Below are 19,367 nucleotides of genomic sequence, written 5' to 3'. Positions count from 1 at the left end.
AAATAAATTCTCCCAAGAGGGAAGTATAGGACCCAGCCACTTAACAGTGTAATTGTTTCAGGTAGCTTTCTTGATTTATAGTGCTCATGCCATTTTTATACAGAAAGAAAGAGGCAGTAGACTGCAGATAGTTCAGTTGTCATTACAGTAACTTGGTCATATGAGATATTAGGACTTAGGGTTTGTGAGTGTCAAGAAAGATGGAAACTTCTTCCTTAAAACTTTAAGACTGCTGATTACACTTGAAAAACTCCATCTGAGCTCACATACACGGCAGTACTGGATGGAGAAGTTAGGCCTTGTGGTTATCTGTACTCTGTCACTGTTTAAAGTACTGCTGGTATCATGTTTATGTCAGTGGACCAGCAGAAGAAATAACTGGTTGAAATTGATCATTTAAGGAGGGTCATTCTTTGGGCGTGTGCAGCACAGGAAAGATGTGCTGCCCAGTGCTCTCAATTCCTCCAAGACAAACCTGTGTGAGGAAAGCCAGATGAGGACAGAGGTTGACAGACTGGTGCTATACCTGACTGTCTCTAAGTGGTAACTCATTCTAGGGCAGGAGCTTCCTAGGTGCTTCTAAGGACATATAAAGATTAAATATGTTCTTGTGGTAACAGTATTCCTCTCTGAAACGAGATTGATGTACAGCTAAGCAATCTAACCACTTCAGACTAGTGTCTGTTACAGAAGCTTGTAGCTCTATTTTGATCCTGCCACAGATCATTTCATGACACACTTAGAACTATTTATCCTGTTCCAGTTGCTTTGACATAGCAACACAGACCTCACATATTCATGTCAAGGACTCTTGACATGAGTCTTTTTTTTATCTTCAACAAACCCATAGCTCCACAGTTGCTTCAGCTTTTCCACCTTTAAAACAGGCCATTTCTCCACCAACCTATGGACATATCTAAAAGCTACTGTCACTAAAACTTTTTAAATGCTAAGCACTATGGGGAGCACTGTGGAAGAGCCTGCATGTAAATCTCTGGTGCAGTAAATTTCCCTGGTAGCATTCAAAAAAGCAGGAAAAGATAGGTAGGAGTTGTTATTATGCTTGGATCTGTAAGTTACGCCTTACTTCTGAGAAGTGTCAACTTAATTGAAGCTCTGTCAAGGAGGGAGGTTTTATGTCCTTTAAACAGATAGGAATCCATCTCTGTTACAAATAAAATAGTTATAATATTTACTCTTTCAAATTCAGTGGAAAGCCTCAGCCTTTCTTGTAGCCATTTAAGGGGAAGGATAGTTATGTTTTATGCATCTTTTGTACCTGGCATTTACCTCAGTTAACATACAGAAATTAAAATCTTGTTCTTAATTTTATCATTTTCATAACAAGCTATCTTCAAACCACAGGTGAAATACATGAATTGTGAGGGTGGAAGGGAAGGAAGTTTTGACAGAAAAAATATGGTTGCATTTTAATGTGTGGTTGCAAAGGGGATTAAACTAAATAGTGAATTGACTTGTTCTGCTACTTCCTTCCTTTTCAGACTGTATTTCTGAAAGTGGAATTGGATGCAATTCTAAACGGAGAACATGTTTACCAGCTCCATGTCCTAATACAAGTAACATCAGCCTATGGAATATCCTGAGAAATAACATAGGAAAGGATCTCTCCAAAGTGGCCATGCCTGTTGAATTAAATGAGCCACTTAACACCCTTCAGCGTCTCTGTGAGGAGCTGGAGTACAGTGAGCTACTAGATACAGCAGCGCATACACCTAACCCATTTGAACGGATGGTAAATATGTTATTCCAAATACTAAGTAACATTCAATATAATTAGAATAGCATAAATACAAAAATAATCTGCGAAAGAAATGAAGATGTTCTATTTTTCTTTTTCTCCCAGCTGAGAGAAGCAGACTCTCCGAACATGTGTCTGTACATACTTACATACCCTCTATTTTTAACTCTTCTGCATAATTTCTGTGCTTTGCCAGGAAGTCTCTGTCCTCAAGTACCTTGCTGTCCTGCAAGTTGAGTTCTGGTTTGCAGCTCTTACTCTCTAAGATTGAAAATTTACAGCAAAAACAGAGAGCAGGGGGTTGCTAATATACTTCCCTCTTGAGTATGAAAGCTACAATATATCTTTTTTTAAGGGTGTCTATCTGGTAACACATTTGTGCACAGAGGATGCTGGATCTTCCAGCCCTACACTACTGTGGTATCTTTGTTAACTAAATGAGCTCCATATGTTTTATTAACTGGTTTTGTGAGGTTCTGGGATTGATCCAAAATGTTCAAGATTTTGAAATCGGGCAATAAGAATGTACGTTGGGTAGAATAGTGGTGTCATCTTCTGCCAGTGCAGAACCCTGAGTTCAGCATTTGGCAACAGAACTAGAGAAAAATGCATTTCAGTTGTTCTGTTTCCAGGTGCACAAAAGATACTTAGTATGTAAACTCGTAAATAAAGGATTAAAATCTCTCTAATTATCTTAAGTGGAAACTATAGGTTGTCCCTTAAACTGAATTAAGTCTTTTCAACTCGATGTATTTTATGTTAAAATTAGGTTATTAATTAATATAAATAGTCGTGTGATAAATATTGTTTGAAAAGCTTCTTACACTCTGCAAGGGTTTTACAATTGAATGTCTCTTCTCAGGACAGAGGGTGTGGCTATTAACTGGGGGTTTCAGTGCATAGCTTTCTTTGTTCTCTTCAGAACATACCTTAAAAGGAAATGAACAGTAGTTGTTCCTGTGGGAATGAAAAGAAACCTTTTCCCTCCTTCTCACACCCAAGCATCTGGAAATTACCTCAGAATGCAGTATTCTTTGCCTTTGAGGCAAAATTAATGCTAGCTGTTGCATAGTAATTGCAATTGTTCATAAAAGAGTAATTTTGAAGTGGATTCAGTTTCTGAAATTGTGAGAGCATCTACACTTTCACAAGATGACAAAAAAGGATGGGAAAGAGAGAAAAATGGTACAGAAGAGACCTGAATTGCACAACCCCAAATTCCAGTTTCTCAGGTTTAGGAGGAATTATGCTTGAGTTGACTGCAAAAATTTAAAAGGGTTACCGTGTAATTCATAATCAAGAACAGTTTCATAATTAGGTAATAGCAAACAGTAAATCAAAGGCAATTCAATTCAAATTGCATTAGAAATAGCAAACTTGGTAAAAACTCATCCGATGCTTCCTGTGACATGTTTAGGAAAAGGATGGTTGGTAGATCCATAGAATCACAGACCATACTATAAAAGCCAGTTATAATACAACATCTAACAGTGATTAAGGTTACTGCTTTGAACTGTGTTGCAGAGCTAAGCTGTTTCAAACAGTTTTCAGAGGTGCTGTTTTCAGTTGATGAAATTTGCAGTCTTTGTCTTTAATAATTCCATCCCTGGACCATTGAATGACTCTCTGAAAATGAATAATTCTCTAAGGTGTGAGCTAGTGATTAACTTGCAGGAGGCATGCATGTTTGTAGTCTGCAAATGATGGGAAAAATACAGACTCTGATGTCAGTGTAAGACCTTACGTTTTTTCCGTGTGTTAAATCAGAAGTATAGCAAGAATTGTGCATGGCTCTGGTAAATTAATTAATCAGAATTCCACATACGTTATTTCCAGGTGTATATAGCTGCATTTGCAGCTTCTGCATATGCATCCAGTTACTACCGAGCTGGAAGTAAGCCATTTAATCCAGTGCTTGGAGAAACCTATGAATGTATTCGCGAAGATAAGGGTTTCCAGTTCTTTGCAGAACAGGTATTGTATGCTGCAACCCTTAGATTTACCACTTGATACAGTGATTAATTCTAAATGCGTGGCTAGAATCGTCTGGAATTAATAGCCAAATACAAAATTGCTTTATATAACCCAACTCCAGCAAAACCCAAGGGACATTGCAGAACTATAAATGAAGGAAATTATTTTTTGAGGAAAGTCTGCTAACTCTGGGATGGAACATGACAACCAACAGCTGATACTGGAGAAGCAAAGGCTGCCTACTCCAGTAACTAGATACTTGGTTAAGCAGAGTGCAATTCCCCATACTGAAATCTGATCACGACTGCAGCAAGCATTCACATTCTTGTCATTTTCTTTTGTGTGTGATCATTAAAAATACTGTATCTCCAGCTGTTTAATGTCTTCTTTTACAATAAATTTATCGCTTGTGTGAGTCAATCAACCACTAGTATTTTCTGTGGCAGAATCAATATTTCTGCTTCCTGTCCAATACTTTGTGAGCTAAGCTTTTCAGATCTGGTACCACAGCTTAGTAAGTGAAGGATATGTAGAACACATCAAGGTCTGAGTGTTTATTCCCCAATTAGGGGAGTTATCTTCCTAACAGGAGAATAATTATTAAGTATGTGAGAAAAATACTAAATTTTAACCAGCCAATTTACCAGGATCTCTAAACTTGAGACATATGTTGAAAAGACGTAAAACTTATATAAGATGGTGTCTAGCAGGGTAATAAAGATTGAAAGCTGTCTCATTCTGTCTAGACATAACAAATAAAATTACAAAAAGTGCAGTGGGCAAGGGTGTACAACCTAGAAATTTGATCAGAGAAAGCCTTTTAAGAGGTTTCCTTTAAGAAATGAAAAGTGTTTTTGACCTCCTCTGAAAATACAACATTTTGTACATTATGTTTTAGAACTGACAAAAAGGAGTGCTGTGTGATCTTTCCTTAGTCTCAGGAAATGTCACGGTCAAGAGTAAAAATAAAGGAAAAGGGAAAAAAAGCAAGAATCAAATTTAAAGTTAATGTATCTGGTTCTTCATGGTGTTACTTCAGTTTTAAGACAATGTGTGTAGAGCACTGCAGTTAGCAGTGTAACATCAAATTGGAGTAACAAAGTGATGGATAAAGGTTCATGCTGAGCTTAATGTTAGACTGAATTAAAGAGATTTTCCCCTGAATATTGACTAAATCAGTACAAAGGCTACTTTTTCTAAAGAGGAGTTTTTATACATGAGGGGGCTTGGGCTGTTAACAACTACTGTTCTAATACATGCAATAAGTGATATGAGTTTACAGAGTGGTAAAATTACTGTAATAGCATGGGGTGGAGGACCATTAGGAGAGGAGGGCAGTATAGGAGGAAATTTCATGCAGCTTGCAAGCATTAAATATTTCTCTTGCATCAGGAGCTGTTCCTTATTGCTTGTGCAAGCATTTTGATGCTTACTCTAGATAACTTGTGCAGATAGTATGTAATCCATGAAATAGATAAGCAAAATGTATAAAATAAGAAATTCGGTTCTAATACTAGAGTGAGTTTAGAATAGCTCCACTTAGTGGCATAACCTTACTCTGGAATTTTAACAGTTTAAGTGAGAGCTAAGTTTAATGCATGAATTACGGTGATATCTGGGGTTAATCTGGGTGCAGTATGTGTGTGAGAGTGTTGCTCTTGGTGAATTAGGTCATAGCTGAGAGTAATTAGTAATTTCCTTTTTAAATTTTTTTTTGTTTTAATCAAGTAGAGGATGTTCAGTAAATAACTGGATGCCTGCAGAAAAATTGCTCGATAACAGGTTTGCAAAATGAGTAACAAAGAAGAAACACTGCATTTGAGCCATGTCGATGATTAAGAAATTAAATTCATAGTGGGAAATAGCAATTTGACTTGAAAATAAAGTTGTCTTGTCAAAAGAACAGTAGGCATGACACATCAAAGAGTTGGTCCTGGTCAGTTGTTAGTTGTATTCACACAGAAGGGAAAATTTATAACCAAGCAGGAGTGACTGCTTTCACTCAGTGCAATTCCTTTACTGTTCACTATTTCCTTTTAATAGTCTGCATTGTGTATTTGTTTATTTACTCACAGTCCTTGCTTTGCTATTTTGGTGGTTGCCCTAATTCATGTATGTGCTATTACCTGAAGCTGATAAAATGCAGTGCACATGGTTAGTTTTGCCCTAGAAACACCTGGGATGTCACTGCTGCAGTAGTAGGGGTTGCTAGATGGAATTTCATGGCTTGATTTCTCCACCCGTGGCCCCTCAGAGATGCTGACTGCTGTCTCCATCCTCACAGTCAGGGTTTTGTGGGTATTTTACTGTTCAGAAGAATTTGGTCCTTTAGGGTTTTTTTATTTTTGTCTGTGTACTCGAAGTGTGGCTTCTGTTACTATATGAACAGGTCCTAAGAGTAAATGTAATTATCACTTTAGAGACAATGTACAAAATATTTAGATTTTCACTGGATGAACAAAAGTCACAGGCTTTTTAAAAGTGCTTCTCTTTTCTTTCAAGGCTTTTTAGGCCTCTGTACCTTATTAATCTCACTGACTCCCCCTTCAGGACACAACTGCAAAAGGAAAGTAAATGTTCAAATTGTAAATGCCATATATGAATGAAAAATGAAGGGAAAAAAAAAAAAGGAACCCAAATCAAAATGACTGTTCAGGTGTTAATATGTCCATCTTTTTTCTTCCCCTTTCATGTCTTGCTATTAGGTCAGTCACCATCCACCTATTTCTGCATGCCATGCTGAATCTGTGAATTTTGCTTTTTGGCAAGGTAACTCTTCAGTCTCTCATTTACTTTTACAGTGTTCATAATATTTTCATTGTATGTATAGCATGAAATATCCAGAGATTGGGAAAAGGTGAAATTCCCTGCTTATATTATGTTAGAATGGCTTTAAGAAATGCTAGCCTATACTTACTTGCATATGCTTCTTACTTGGATGTTCTGCCATTATAAAAATGGTCAAGGTTTGTTTGGGGGGCAGTTCTTTAGTAAAGAATAGTTGTACCTCAAGCTATTTATAAAACAAATTGGGACACAGCTTGAAAAACTACAGGTTAAATCCTGAGCCTTGTCAGATCTTATAAACCTGTTCTGAAAATAATTTCCAGAAATGAGCATAACAGCAAGGATAAATATATTTACCTTGTCTTTCTCTGCTGGCATTATTACAGCATGTAATGATGACTACTAACATTGTGTTTCAAAAGAAGTGTGTTGAAGCTTTGTTTACTGTGTGATGCTGGTGAAGATGTCAGCCAGTTGCAGTACCTGTGTGGTTAGATATTTTTGGAGTGTACACAGAACATATCTGCCTTTTAACTCAGTTAAAATCCTTCACCCAGAAGTTTGTCAATTCGCAATGTAGCCATATTATAACCTTTAATTCTGTTATGATTGACACTGCTGACTTGATTATAGTTATTACCAATGGAATCATACTGACCAGAAATTGGAACTCTGTCATTAGTCTGGGTTTCATTATTCAATATAATTTTTTGCTTTGTAAATAAATATGGGGACAAGAGCCCTTTTGTTCTTAGCCAAAAAGCAGAGAAGGCCAAAAATTTATTCAAGAACTGAAAACTGTATAAACAAGATTAGATAGCAGCCTGTCTTAATAAAAACTGGTGAGACTGATTTGTTTAACAGATCTTGACAATGGTTATCACTCATATTTTAACACTTGCATTTAGAGAACAAAGCTCTTCTGTAAAGGTGAGAGCTGAGAATTTGGTCAGTGAGAGAGTCTGAGATTTGGATTTGATGAGCATGGGAGACTCAGTCAGGGCACTGCAGGGGTTTGAGGGTTTGGTTTGGCTTTAAATGTGACTAGCTGAGCTTACAGGAGATCTAGACAATTATTTTTTCCAGTGCAGAGGCAGTTTGTAAATACTGTGGCATCTTGTTATGGGGCTATATTAACTTATGTGCAAAGATTAACATCAAGTTAATCATAAAGGTAGCTTGTCAATGAGGTAAGTTCCTTCTGTGTGCAAAGATCCCTTCGCTTACCATATGATCTCCTCAGCTGAAAAGGAGACAGTCCTCAGCAGCATTGCCAGAGTAGTACTCTCTTCCCACGAGACACTGACTTTAGTTTGTCTGTTTCAACATCAAGAAATCTCTTGATCATCTCCAGTGAACCAGCAGACTGGGTTCTGACAAGGACAGTTATTTTGGAAATTGTTTTCCCTGACTTATGAAGCTGACTCTGCTTTTGCAAAGAATTGTGGACACATGAACAGTGGAAATGCAAAAAAAGAAAGTTCCAGAAACTACAGCATCTGTGCCTGAATTAGTCCTAACACAGCTTTTAAGTTTGCTTTTCTTTGCTGTCCTAAAATTTTTGCATGATTAAGTTACACGCTGCTTCACAAGATGTTTCCCATGTACTGATCTCTATGGGACAGCTTTGCCATTTACAAGAACATAGAACATAGCAGTCTGATAATACATTTTAACTGTTAAATTCAGCAGGGTGTGCCTTTGCCTTTCTCTTCCATCCCACTGCAGAAGTGAGAAAGCTAGTACAGAATTCAGCTCAACATCATCATACTCAAGGTACTTTTGGACCTCTCATAGGAATCACAACAGAATTGCTGTCACTAAAAATGCTTACCCAGCATCAAACTTCAAAACCAAAAAAGCCAAAAGGTCTGTCTCCCCAGTGATAAGAAAAGGATCATTTTTTCTATGAGGAATTCTGACCTATGTCCCACTCCAGCCTTTGCAATGGTAGGCAGCTTGGTGTGGTCAGTCCTATCACTTGCACATATACACCTGGGAGAGATGTAATCTAACTACAGTTTCAGCATCTTATCTCAGAGCAGCATTACAGCTTTCCCCCATAATTGGATAGGAAAGAGTGTTTCGGCTTTCCTTGTGTTAGTACTAGCATCTTTTTAAGACTAGAGATGAAGTTTTCCCTCTTTCTCAGACTGGGCAGGGAATGGAGTTTGTGGTGTCTAATACAGCAAGGATACTATTCCCCTGAGCTCTGAAGTTACTATGAAAGTTACTGCCTGATTATCTAGCCCAATTTAACTATACCCCTTCTGCCATAGGGGTATAGACAGAGAATGTCTATGTTTCTTTCTCTTCTAGTGTGTTTGCTCAATACATTTGGCTAAACTTGCATTGAGAATTCTTATCTTTTTTTTTGAGAAATGACATGAGACTTGAACATGTCTTTGTGATTCAGACAAGGTTTTAAAAGGCCGTTTAAACTTACAGAAGACGTTGGACTAAATCCCTCTGCAATTTTGTGCCCTTTGAAAAATTCTCTTGCTTCTTCACTGTGGATGTTCTTAGGTGCTATATTTTTGTATTTGAAATTCTGCTTTTGTTTTTTGGAAATGTATGCATTCATTCACTAGCAACTGAATTGCAGAGAAATATATGCTGTCTATAGCTTATTCAAATTTCTCCCTTTGAAAAAGTTTTTGAGAGGACTTTTAAACCTCTGTTACTTTGCTATTTAAATAACCAATAATGTAATGAAAAAAGAAAACCCAAACCCATGTTTGAAGGTCCACAGCATTCTTTGAACACTTTTATTGCACTTTGTTATTTTACATTTCTTGAAAATAAAGTAGAACCCAGGTACAGATTGATTCACCCATGCCTATGACTAAACCTGTGTTGTTTTTTTTTTCTTCTTCCTGTTTCAGACGTAAGATGGAAAAACAAATTCTGGGGAAAGTCCATGGAAATTGTTCCAGTCGGTACAACACATGTAACTCTTCCAGCGTAAGTGCTGCAGTCGTGTGTTGCTGTTGATACACAGGCACAGATGTGCTTGCACACACTGGAGCCACATTTATCCAGATGAGAAACAAGCTGTGCTGTGCCATGTTAGACCTTTGGAAGAATTGGTGATTGTGATTTAGTTTATAAGAAAGAGAGGAGGGAATAAAAAAAAGAAAAAAACCTGCCAAACTGAAACCAGAAGCATAAACCAGAAGCACTAACCCTTCCAAAGGTTATAAAAAACAAAAGATGAAATAGAAACCATCACTGCTGTGTATCTGGAAAAAAGCAAAGTTGGTATTTTCATAATTCAGTTTAAAATACAGGAAACTTGAAATTCAACTCGGGGAAAAACTGCAAGGTAGAGGAAGCTATGAATTCTTTTGCTTGAATATGGGTTTGGGGGAGGGTGTGGTGGTGTTGGTGTTTCTTTCTTTTGTACTTGTATCTGTACAGAGCCTAACACCATGGGGTCCTGGTCCATAGGTGAGGCTGATCATCACTGCTTAAATAATTATTGTAAGTTAAATAGAACCAGTTGCATATCTGGTGTTTATTATCCAAGGAGGTAAGTGGCGACTGTAGTTAAGTGTGGAGTATAGTTTAACTCTTTTAAAAATAAAAATCTGCAGTGTTCTTAATACTGGCTTGCCAGAGTGCCTATTATAGATTAATAATTAAGATCCCTTAAAATTTGGCCTATATCCATCATGTTTCTAGAACCATGTTTGCAGATCTAAATGTTGAGTAATGTTCCAGTTAAATCTGTTTTCCAGAGAGAGTCTACAAAATTAATTATTCTGCCATCAGAAATAAAAAAAAGAAAAATAAATCAAGAACCTAGCACTCAACAGACTAAATGACTATGCATGACTTTTTCTTTTACGTGGGTAAAATTAAAATATAATAAGTTAGTATCCAAACCTCATGTTGTGTTCATAGTGGCTAGCCTAAGCTGTGGAGTGAAAGGTCTTTAGGATGTGAGTGGGGGGTCAGAGGCAAGGTAATTAATAGGTCAGGGCCCATGGTGGGCTGATGAACTGGAAAATAATCTGATTCATATGTGGTCTCCATGTGCTGGTTTGTGTCCCTGTGTATCTGATCTAGAATTAGGTATAAAAAGGATACTGAGGCGATAGGAAAAAATTAAGTATTAGTATTAAGGTTATTTTGGAGCAAATACAGTATTTTTAGCAGGCATGATAAAGCATGTGACCTACAGGTAGGGGCAGGAAAACAAGTTACTGTGGGGTAAATGGGCTGCATATCTGTTAGTCTGTAAAAACTGTCCTTGTGCATATTCTTATAATGCAGCAAATGAAAGCAAGGGATCAAGGGGAGATAGGAAAGGTTCTAATATTCTCATGAGATGTCTGCAGGGCACTTGCTATGGGGAGACTGGTGTTTTGTACATTTACCCTTTGCCTTACCAGTAGCAACTTGGCTATCAGTACCCAGAACAAATTGTAGAGTATATGTCTTCATGAGACTTTCCTTTTCTTGAGGCTTTATAAAGCTGTTTTATAAGAATACTACTTTAATAAAAGGTAAAATGTTGTGCTGCCTATTGGTATTTGTTCTTTTCTTCCTGTCTGCTGTCTTCCACTGTGCAACTACATCTTGAACTATCCAGTGAGAACTTTTGCCCTTCTCTGAAGCACACACATAGGCTCGGCCTTGAGAGCTTGAGCCAAGCTCATTCCACTCAGTAAGTCTTCTGATGATTCCAGTGGCCCATGTCCTTGTGTTTTCAGTTGTCACTGTGTTACAAGCTGTGGAATGGGCATTTGAGCCAGTAGAAGATACTAGAATGACTACTTTTGGATTCTTAATACTGGTGAAGAGAGACAAGTAAACTGAGAGAAAACTGAATTCAAGACCAAAGTTTATAGCAGAAGTGAAATAAGTTTTATGGGAGGCAAGATTGTTGTCACAGGGTTTGTTTTTGAGATGTGGAACAAGAAGATGAGGCATTACAGAAAAAAAAAAAAAAAAAAAAAAAGTGGGGATTTTCTAATAGAGTTTTCTGCAGGTTTTTTCTCACAAGTTAAGAGCTCATTTGGACGTGGCATGAGATTTTTCTTGTGTGTATTTTTCTAACAGTTTTAAAGACCATTTTGCATGGAACAAGGTGACATCTTGCATCCATAACATCTTAAGCGGGCAAAGATGGATTGAACACTATGGAGAGATCATCATCAAAAATCTTAACGATGATGCTTGCCACTGCAAACTGACTTTCATAAAGGTAACCACAGCAGTAACCACAGCAATGTTGGCAGTGCCTTTTCTAACAGGCAGCAGTGGGTGGATGTTCTCTGCTGAAGCTCAGTACAACTGCTTGCAAGCTGTATTTTCTTATTGTTCTGTAATTAACTGTGATTCCTCGAGAAACTTCAACTCTGAAGGAACTGCTGCTCACTAGGTAGAGCCAGAGAAGAAAGATTTTTCAAGTGATTCCACTGGAGATGTGGAAAAGTACGAGGAAAGGAAAGGAAGAAATATGATGAAAAACATACTCTGTGTTTGATGTGAGAGGTAGGCACATGGTGTCTACTGACAGTGGTTTTACCACATGCTTCCTGCTGACCCATTGGCATGTGGTGTGGTTGCATTCATTCATCAACGGTAGAACCAGTGTTTATGTGGGGTGCTTCTCCCAACGCTCTTTTCCAGCCCTTCGCAGGTACTTGGAGAGGTTTAAGTGTGAGGTTGTGGTGTTACTCAAAGCTTTTGCTTTAGTACAAGGCATCAAGATAAGACTTCCTCAGGAAATGCCCTTGTAACTGAAATTAAAATTAGGTTTTGGCAATAAATAACTTATTCCTAGTAAAGAAAAATCGGTGAAACCTAAACCAATGCCAGCATTTCTAACCTGAGAAATAGTTTTGCAAAGCATGTTAGGAGACTTAATCTGCATTTTCTGTATCTGATTGCCGGAGAAAGGCTGCGCTTTACACAGAAACAGACCATACAGGTAGAAGCTAAGTACTTCAGCATACCTATGCAGCATGGCATGCTCAGCAGCAGAAAAAAAGTTTCCTTATTTATTTTCCTGAATACTTTGTGCTTTCTAAGAAGCATTAGAGTGATTTTTTTTTTTTCAAATACGTATTTGAAAGTACAGTAATGATTTTTCAGACTTGCAGTGGATGTTCAGTGTTCAAATTTTAAAGATTGAGAGCCTGTAAATACTACATATTTGATACTGTAAATTGTCTAATGTGGAGCTTACTGTATCAGTACCTTCTCTTCCTCTTCTGCAAATTTGGGAAGATGTAGATAACTAAGTCAGGAGTCAGGATTACCTGTCATTGGGTTAAAATTCAAGGTCAGCTATGCTTCATATAGTACTGCCCCTAAAAAAGGCAAACAAAATAAATACAGTTCTCAACCTTAGTATTTTAATAAGCTGATTAATAGTACTAACAGCAGTTGTTTGCATATCATATTGTAATGCACACGTACATGGTTTTCATTTCAGAAAACCACTCTACGGCATGGTGCTACTGACACAGCAAAATCACTCAATCCTTATCTCTTACACACCATTTTTCCCCTTGTTTCTTTTAATTCTAGGCCAAGTACTGGAATCCAAATGCACATGAGATCGAAGGCAGTGTCATGGATAAAGCTGGGAAAGTTGTGCATCGACTCTTTGGGAAGTGGCATGAAAGTTTATACTGTGGAACAACTTCATCTTCAAACTGCATATGGAGAGCAAGTTAGTGATCAGAATGGCTAACGTACAGAACTTAAGATCTGCTTAAGAATAAACTTACTATTTTTATCTCTTTATTAGGCCCCAACTTCTTTTTCATATTTGGGCATGAAGCGGGTACTGAGGACTCTAAAAGGAAGAAAAGGAAAAAAAGGAACAAACCACCCCATTTTTTATGCAAAGAAGTGTTGTATATTTCATGTATTAAACATCAGAGGATAGCCCACAAAGTTCATTTCTGTAATGACAGCTATATCTGAACTTCTCCCAAACTTGTGGGTTTTTTTCTACTATAGTTTGAAAAAGCACTGTGATAATAGCATGGCCTTCATCACAGTTGTGCACTGATTCAGTTGAGAGACCAGAAATCTGTTTTGCAGCAGTACAATTATGAAGGGGACTGTTATCTTTTGACACGTTATTAGAAACCCCATATTCGCCCAGAATTGAGACCATGGTTCAAATATGAACAAATTACGGAGGGGAGCTTGGAATTTTCCTTCTAAAGATAATAGCATTAGATAGGGATTCTGAATGTATTCTCTTCTTCTGTAGATCCGATGCCTAAAGGTTATGAACAGTGGTATGGATTTACTCAATTTGCACTGGAGTTAAATGAACTGGACGTGCAAACTAGGTCATTACTCCCATCCACTGATACACGTTTTAGGCCGGACCAAAGGTAAGAAGATTGAATTCTTAAATATCTTCCTCAAATAGCTCTTAACTTTCTGTATGTGCACTTCACCCTAGGCTCAGACTGTTTTGTGTAGATACCTGCAGTGTGTTTCTATTTTTGCGTTATGTGCATCTGAAACAAGCATTTTAATCACTTGTCAATAGACAGTCTAGTCGTTATGGATCAGTGCTTCCTAAAAGTGGCTCTTGGGTGCTTCTAGATAACTGCCTTTCCAAAGATGTTAAAACTTCAGTACTTCAGGTGCTGGATGTTGAGGATATTGTGTTTGAATAGCCAAAACCTGGGCCACTTAAAATTTCTTTCTGCAGTGGAATTTCTACTGTTGCTACCTTCCAATAATATAACCATGATTCTGAGCTTATTATGAGAGTTATTTTTTGTTAAGTGCTTGTGGATAGTGCAGTTGTCTGCAGATGTAGCTGTTTACCTTTCAAACAGTGTGAACTGCCTACTGTAAAGATTAGATTCTGGAGCTCTAGATAGAGGACCTGACAAAGATGGAGGACAGGAGCACCAATTGTGTCTTTTATCACTGCCGGTGCTACAGGTTTCTAGAAGAAGGGAATATTGAAGGAGCTGAAATGCAAAAGCAGAGGATCGAGCAGCTACAGAGAGAACGACGGAAGGTGCTGGAAGAAAACAATCTAGAGCATCAGCCTAGATTTTTCAGGTAGTATGTAATAATTAGCATATACTATCATTTATTGAAATTGTTATTATAGATCTGGTTCTAAACTGCCATAGAGCAGGCTGCAGTTTTCTCCAGGTTTTTTCTATGTTCTTGATTTTTGTACTTCAGCAGTGTAGAACACTCCAGACTTAGTTAAAATTCAGAATTACATACTGCTTTTTTATTAGTGAATCTCTGAATTTCTTTCTATTTTTCTGCCTTGATGGTGTTTGATATTTAGTTTATGTTTGAATTTGCCTGAGTGAATATAGCATCTTCGATTCTTTCAAGCAAGGTGAAATCACTGGATTTAGCTTAATTACCTCTGCTGATTTTCTGCTGAATTCAGTGGGACTACCTTGTGCAGAAGTGTGCAGAGTTGGAGGCTTTAATTTCCAGGACTGTTTTTGAACATGTTTCCCCTATTTCATGGGGAGAGAATTATCCTTGAGAGGCACTTTATTTCTTCCTGTTGTAAATCAATTAAAAGGCAAGTTCAGCCATTGAAAGACAAAAATGAATGCTAGTGAGGATGTAGCCTTTTGCCCTCCCAGTGTCTCTTCTCCTGCAATAAGAGTTGGAGCCAAGGTGAATGTTGTATGGGCCTATGTATCAGTTAACAGATCTGGGATCCTAATTTTTTTCTAGATAGATAGGTACTGTACTTCTGAGGAACACAGAAATGTTTAAATTCAGGTGCAGATAGATGCAAAAGAGAAATGGCTCAAACCACTACATGTCTGACAAGCTAGTGAACTAACTCATCACATGTCAATCACACCTACTAAAGAGAAGCAAATGTTGCTTCCAGCAGGATAGAGGCAAAGTCTAATACTTGGTAATTGTATATTCACAATGAGAACTGTGAATAAGGATGAGTATTTGAATCCTCACAGTGAGAATCTGAAAACTGAGACTTGTGCTGTAGATTTAAATAACAGAATAAAGAATTTAATTACTACATAGCAAAAGTGTTACCAGTGTTAGAGGAGATACGAATTATGCATTTGGCTTTTCAGTAGTGATTTCTCTTTTCAACAGATCACAAACCTAAATTTACTTAGAAGAATAATTAGTTGTTGTGCCAAAAATGTTGCACACTAGATTAAAAGCAGACTGATTCCTTCAGGGTACAGTACCTAGTGCAATAAGTCTCACCTTTTGACTGAAAACTATAGGCTCTCTTTATGCTATAACCGTGGTGAGCCATCTTTGGCGAGGTAAAAGGAAAGTTTCCACTCAAGCTGCCTTTGAGACCATGAAATAAACCTGAACTGTAGTTTTAAGTGCTAAGCACGTGACAGTGAAATAAGAGTGTTGATCTTGGCTGAACACCAGGCTACTGAGGTGCGTCTACAAGGCCCAGTGCAGACACACCAGTTCAAGACTCAAGCTATATTGCTTTGTTTGAAGGCTGGACTGAGTTGCACTTCACGTAGCTGGATTGGGTCCCTGTGCATAGTGCTACACTATATTTATTACACAGCATATGTATGGAAAATAGAAGCTTTACATTTAAAACATTTGTTTCATCTTTGATAGGAAATCCAGTGATGACTCCTGGGTGAGCAATGGAACCTACATGGACCTTAGAAAAGAACCTGGTTTTTCCAAACTGGACAATCCTGTCCTCTGGTGAAAGAGGAGCTAAGTGAAGATATTCTGTGCTGTATTCTCAGAGCTGATTTAAAAGAAGTATTTATAAAATATATCTATATATATACACATATATATAAAAAAACACACACACATATAATATATGTGGGGGGTGTGTATGTGTGCAAGTGTGCATATTTCCAGAATTGTGTTTAATTTAGAATCTGATAATTTGTTTCCTTTATTCTGACTATTGCAGTGATTGTTTGAATATGTAAGTACCCAGCTTCTTTTTATAAAATATTTAATAAATAGTACTGAATATTAACAGCGAGAGGGAAAAGAGGACCTTTTACACTACTTTTCCAATGTGTAATAATGTCAGTTCTGACTTAACTTATGCCTTATTGAATTGCATTGGAGACAGTAGCATTAACATCTCCTCCTAGCTGTGCTGACAAATCAGAGTGTGAGCCTTAGTAACTCAAAGTGTAAGTAGGCTTCCACAGTTCAGTGAGTAGTTCAGCTGTCTCTAGGCTGCTATCAGTTGCTAAAACAGAATATCAGCTGGTGCTGGAATCTGAGTATGATCTTTTGCTGCCTGTAGAAAAGATTTAAATAAGTTTTTCTTTCTATTGGCTTTCTTCTTAGCATTATGGAAGAGGTAGTTCTGAGCGTACATCAGTGGTTCTACTGCCTTATACATAAACTGTACTCAGCTAAATGTAGTGCTAGGAATTCAGGAATCACCAAAATTTTCCACTGAAAAAAATTTCCACTTTAGATTTATAGCCCCAAACAGGGCAAGAGGAGGAGATCTTTTGTATATACTGCTCGAGCACTGACTAGATGAAGCAGCTCTCTCTTTTTTTCAGTGAGTAAAATCTATACAGAGCACGAAATCATGTGCTTCCATAGCTTCATTTGTTTCTATTAACCTAAAAATTGCAACAGTAAGACTTTTTAAAAAGTAAGCGAACTGATTGTTTTAAGCTAGAAATTTTTTCTTAGTATTTTGATATTTTCTACCTCTTAAGAAATAAAAAGCGTATTTAAGATCTTATATTTAAAATATGACCATCTGCCTTATGGAGAAGTTTATGGAGTCTTTGATCTTCCTCTGTTTGTTTGTTATGATCACATAAATATTGAAGTGTCTTGCACTGAATCAACTGCATCCCTTTCCTGTAATTTTATACATATGGCTAGATTTGTAAAACTACTAAACCATAGGCAGAAATTTAGCAGAAAACAAATGTAGCAGAAGATGCACTTTTGAATGAAGATTATAGAGATGGGCAGTATTTTTGTTTTTTCCATCAAATCGCAATGCCACAGTCATTAATAGGATAATTTGCATTCCTACCTGTCTGCAACTCAAGCCTGACTCATGGTTCTTCAGGTCTGTTCTATGTGTCTGTGACTCTCTGGCAACAATGCAGATTCTATGTTATAGCTCTATATCCAGTCGCCACCATCAACTTCTTTTCTTTTTCTTACATGCCACTCTAATGACACAAAACAAACCCAAATGTTGCTGGCGTGTTAAACTGGCTTATGAGTGCCACAATTTGACATGGCATGGAGAAGGGAGATTCCCAGGGGGACTAATAGCTTAGAAAAGCTTGCACTTTACTGTGTGCTGTGTTGTTCCAAAGAAAACCCATTAAAAATTGATCCATGTATTACATGTAACATGAAGGAATTACTATGAATGCTTCCATTTTAAACCAAATCTGTGATGTCAGATTAGATGTATATTTGAATTTTGCTTTGCTACCTTGAAGTCCCATTGTCTTAGAGGCTAATGAATGCTTTTTCACCATTTTTCACTTTGCCCAGAAACTCTGCCTCACTATTATTTCTGTAATTTATTACCAAAGAAGATAGCATAATTCTTTCTATTTAATGCATCTTTTAAAGACTTGACTACCATGCCAGCAATTTACAACAAGGCAAGGTTCATGTCAGCATGAAGACAAAATCTGGGCTTTAATTCCAAAGGAAATCTTAACCTTTGGGGGCTGTTTGGCCTTTCAAGGAAAGTGAGGATCTCTTCATGGCTTGTTCCCTTCCTATGTTTTATTCTTGTATTAACTGTCAAAACTTTGCACAGAAATGTGTTGGTATTTGTAATTATCCTTGCTGATGATAATTACCATTTATACTAAAAATAACATTCATTTAACAACTGAAGAGGGTAGGGAAAATAAAATTTTTAAAAAGCTTTTAAGAAAGGGAGCAAAATCTGGAGGATGCATTAAACTTGCTCATCGTCATATTTGGCAGCTATTGTGATTACTGTCTGATCTGACTGCTGGGTTTGTATTGTCTATGGATGGAGGGGATTTCCCCGTACTTTGTCATATGACCTAACAGTTGATAGCATCTGAAATGAAAGGATTAGAGGCCAAAATGCAAAGTTAAAGAATTATAATGCATTAAAATCAGCAGGTGTTAAACAAAACTAATCTTATATTGGGTGTTTGGGTCATGATTTTTGAGAAATCAGACTGGCAGTGTTGCTTTGTATCTTACAGTCTAAAATGTCTAAAATACATTTGGTTAATGACAAGAAGCATTGGGCTGAATAGTGCCTTATATAAAATTTTCTTCAGCAAAATTCCCATATCAAGAAGGTAAACTTCAGAATTTTACTGTCATCTCCAGAAAAATAATGCCTGAGAATCATCCAGGGCATTTCTTAAATACACGAAGCAAAACCATTGCACAAGTAATAGCTCCTTTGTAAATCTCAGATACACATCTGCAAACGCAATGTAATGACTTGTGAATGATTCTCTGACCCCATGTTTTCAACCACAGTATAGCTGTCCCTGCTTACTTTTGTATGTAACAATTGGGTTTAGTTGTTAAACTTCTGTCAACTCTGTATTAAGAAGTGGAAGAAAATTGTCTTGATGTTATTTCTGTGTATTTCTGCATAAAAATATATTAATCATTCACAAACCTTAGCATACTCCATAGAGTTATTCTTGGTATAATATGAAATTTTGCTAATTATCTTCCCCAAAACTTCAGACGTGTTATTGGGTACAAAAGTTACATAAGCTTTCTGCAATACAACTAAGACAGCTGTGTTTTTAATAACTGCTGTTGAGGGACTTTTTCTCCCCATTTCTACCCTGAATGGTAAAAAGAATGTATCGGGAAACTTACTGCTTCCTTTTGTACA

The 19,367-nt window shown here is 37.2% G+C and overlaps 1 protein-coding gene across 8 annotated transcripts in view; it reads left to right on the top strand.

The window, feature by feature from the left end:
* OSBPL3 (oxysterol binding protein like 3) overlaps positions 1-19,146 on the top strand; it is an 85,268-nt gene extending 66,122 nt beyond the window's left edge. For all 8 annotated transcript variants that reach the window (XM_074900429.1, XM_074900431.1, XM_074900432.1 and 5 more), the window contains 9 exons: positions 1,503-1,753; positions 3,596-3,733; positions 6,439-6,502; positions 9,406-9,484; positions 11,588-11,732; positions 13,064-13,208; positions 13,761-13,887; positions 14,453-14,575; positions 16,118-19,146. In XM_074900429.1, the coding sequence (XP_074756530.1) occupies positions 1,503-1,753; positions 3,596-3,733; positions 6,439-6,502; positions 9,406-9,484; positions 11,588-11,732; positions 13,064-13,208; positions 13,761-13,887; positions 14,453-14,575; positions 16,118-16,214 (1,169 nt within the window). In that variant the 3' untranslated portion in view covers positions 16,215-19,146. The remainder of the gene's footprint in view (positions 1-1,502; positions 1,754-3,595; positions 3,734-6,438; positions 6,503-9,405; positions 9,485-11,587; positions 11,733-13,063; positions 13,209-13,760; positions 13,888-14,452; positions 14,576-16,117) is intronic.
* Positions 19,147-19,367: the final 221 nt, after the last annotated feature.

The sequence above is a fragment of the Athene noctua genome, chromosome 2 (assembly GCF_965140245.1).
Source record: "Athene noctua chromosome 2, bAthNoc1.hap1.1, whole genome shotgun sequence".
Classification (NCBI taxonomy): Eukaryota; Metazoa; Chordata; class Aves; order Strigiformes; family Strigidae; genus Athene; species Athene noctua.
The sequence above is the reverse complement of the archived record's forward strand: the minus strand, read 5'-3'. Positions and strand labels throughout refer to the sequence as shown.